Source organism: Gekko japonicus, unplaced genomic scaffold (genome assembly GCF_001447785.1).
Source record: "Gekko japonicus isolate JY-2015 unplaced genomic scaffold, Gekko_japonicus_V1.1 scaffold6343, whole genome shotgun sequence".
In the NCBI taxonomy this organism is placed as follows: domain Eukaryota; kingdom Metazoa; phylum Chordata; class Lepidosauria; order Squamata; family Gekkonidae; genus Gekko; species Gekko japonicus.
The window spans coordinates 10,531-12,824 of NW_015176169.1; the positions used below are offsets into that span (position 1 = coordinate 10,531).

At 50.7% G+C, this 2,294-nt stretch overlaps 1 protein-coding gene across 1 annotated transcript; it reads right to left on the bottom strand.

The window, feature by feature from the left end:
* Positions 1 to 216: 216 nt before the first annotated feature.
* LOC107123547 (major facilitator superfamily domain-containing protein 6-like) lies at positions 217 to 1,836 on the bottom strand. The gene has a single exon (XM_015426795.1). The coding sequence runs from the start codon at positions 1,792 to 1,794 to the stop codon at positions 217 to 219; it is 1,578 nt and encodes a 525-aa protein (XP_015282281.1). The 5' UTR covers positions 1,795 to 1,836.
* Positions 1,837 to 2,294: the final 458 nt, after the last annotated feature.

A 2,294-nucleotide genomic window follows, 5' to 3' on the forward strand; every position in this document is an offset into this window, starting at 1 on the left:
TGAGGAGGAAGAGGAAGAAGAGGAAAAGGAAAAGGAGGAAGAGGAGGAAGAGGTAGATGTCAATGAACCTTGAAACAGACTACATTCCAACTCCTCTTATAAACGAGTGTCCTCCTGAGCGATTTGTTTGTACTACAGCCCCATTTCCTTTCCAAACATGCTCTCCCGAACGTTCGTTTCGCACAGAAATAGGGAACGCTTCATTCAAATATTCACTTACCTGATGTGGCCGATAAGTTCAATCAGTTTGTGGCTGAAGAAATAGGCGGTCAGTTCAGACACGTGGCTCAGGACGGAGCAGACGCCAAACAGGGTGGTGGTCCCATTCAGGTCCTCCAGGTGCCAGTAGAGAAAGGTGAACACAAAGCCGTACCCAAAGCCCATAAACCAAGCCACAAAGAGCACCGAGCCGTACTGGATGCTGCAGAGCATCTTGATCAGATCCCAGAAGCTAAAGGACTGCGACTGACTCGTGTCGCTGGGGGTCTCGTGGGACGAGTCCATGGAAGGGTTTCTGTCCCCCTGGGAGCCCTCCGCCTCATTGCTTTGGTCGTCCTCTTGCTTGTAGTGGTTGTAGTGAAACCGGAACTGGGTGGCCACAATCAGCGAAAGAGTCATCAGCACCCCGAAGACGATGAAAACGATCCTGTAATTCTTGTACTCCGGGGCCTTGCAGCCTTGACCTTCCACCAAGACCTCGATACGGGTCGAGTCGATCCCAATCCCCACGGACAGCATGGCCAGCCCCCAGCCCAGAGAGCCCCACATGCGCTGCAACCCGTAGCGGTCCCGGTGTTTGCCGAGGTACTGCAGGGTCACCGTGTCTACGATGGTAACTGACGAGGCGCTGAAAAATTCGCCGATGATGACCACCAAGAGGATGAGCAGAAAGATAGCCTCCACCTCCCGATGATCGTAGACGAGAGAGACCGGAACAGGAGACACTGCCTTTGTGGTGACCGCGGGCGACGTTGAAGCAGCGGTCGTATTTCTGAAAGGTCCCAGGGTAACCATGGCATTCGCCGAGTCAGGCTTTGTAGCGTTGTCAGTAACGGCACTCCCTTCGTCTTGTAAAGACGGCTTCCAATCGCCACTGTGAGTAGTCAGGTGGAACGTGGCTTCCGAAATTGCAGGTAACGTGGAGTCCGTGGGTGGCAGGCCAGAAGGGGGCAGGTCTCTTTTCTGTTTGCTCTTTGGTAACGTGGCCCCAGCCCCAGTCACCGGAGAAGTGACCGAGAGGTTTTGTGGGGCTGTCGTCAAGAGGTGGCTGGCGTTTGTCGGGTGCGCTGGTGGCGGGAACTTTGGCGAGCACCTTAAGGTGGCCGGTTTCACAAACCCAATCCCCAAATTAAACAACACCCAACACAAGAGGGAGAAGAGGAGGACCACCTTCCCTTTCTTAAAGCGGTCTGCCACCACTCCCCAGAAGGGGGCGCTGCAGAACTCGATGAAGTACCTGATGCCCACCAGGAGTCCGCTCTGGCTGGGCGTCATGCCCAGTTGTTTGTAATACACAGGCAGCAACGGGTAGAGCGAGCCGTACGCGGCGTAGAAGAAAAAATAAAACACTTTCGAGACCAGGAGGTCATTGTTCACTTTGACGCAGTGCTTTTCGAGCCAGTCCAGCTCCTCGTCGGGAATGGTGGTGGTGGTGGTCTCGGTCGACTGCGTGTCGCTCTGGGCTTGGGGGTCTTGCTCCTTGGAGATCCCATTGAAAGGATCGGCGAGGACGTATTTCCTCTTCTGCTCCTCTTCGTCGTCCGTCAGAATGGCAACTTTGTCGTCAGTCGCCATGGCTTACCGTGGGCATGAGAGACGCGGATGGGTCTCCAGACTACTGTGGACAGCCTGCGGAAACATGCAAGAAAGCAACAGACAGGTTAAAGCGGTGAAGGCCCGGAAAAAAACGGAAAAATTCGGGGGGAAACCGTTTTTTTTCCTGAAGCCTTTTTGTTTTTTTTCCGAAAAACTAGAAAACTTGAAAAAAGAAAAAGAAAAAAAATTGATTATGGACCGTTTTATTTTAACATGATGAATAAAATATTTTAAGACAAGATGTATATATATGGTATCAGATTGATCTAATTTCTGTGCACTGAGGACAAGCAAGTCCTAGGTTACAAACTGAACTCTCCAATGCAAGAACAAGATGCATTTCTTCCTTTAGGAGGTGCGATTGTCAGAAGAAAATAAAGTTTCAGTTTTGTTTTTGCATGTGGGTGGGTATTCTGTTTGTAATAATTGTTTGGATACACTATATTTTTAATATGCTAGTTGTGATAATTTCATGCCAA

Coding starts and splice junctions, on each gene's coding strand:
- LOC107123547 (XM_015426795.1), bottom strand. CDS start 1,794: ATGGCGACTGACGACAAAGTTGCCATTCTGACGGACGACGAAGAGGAG.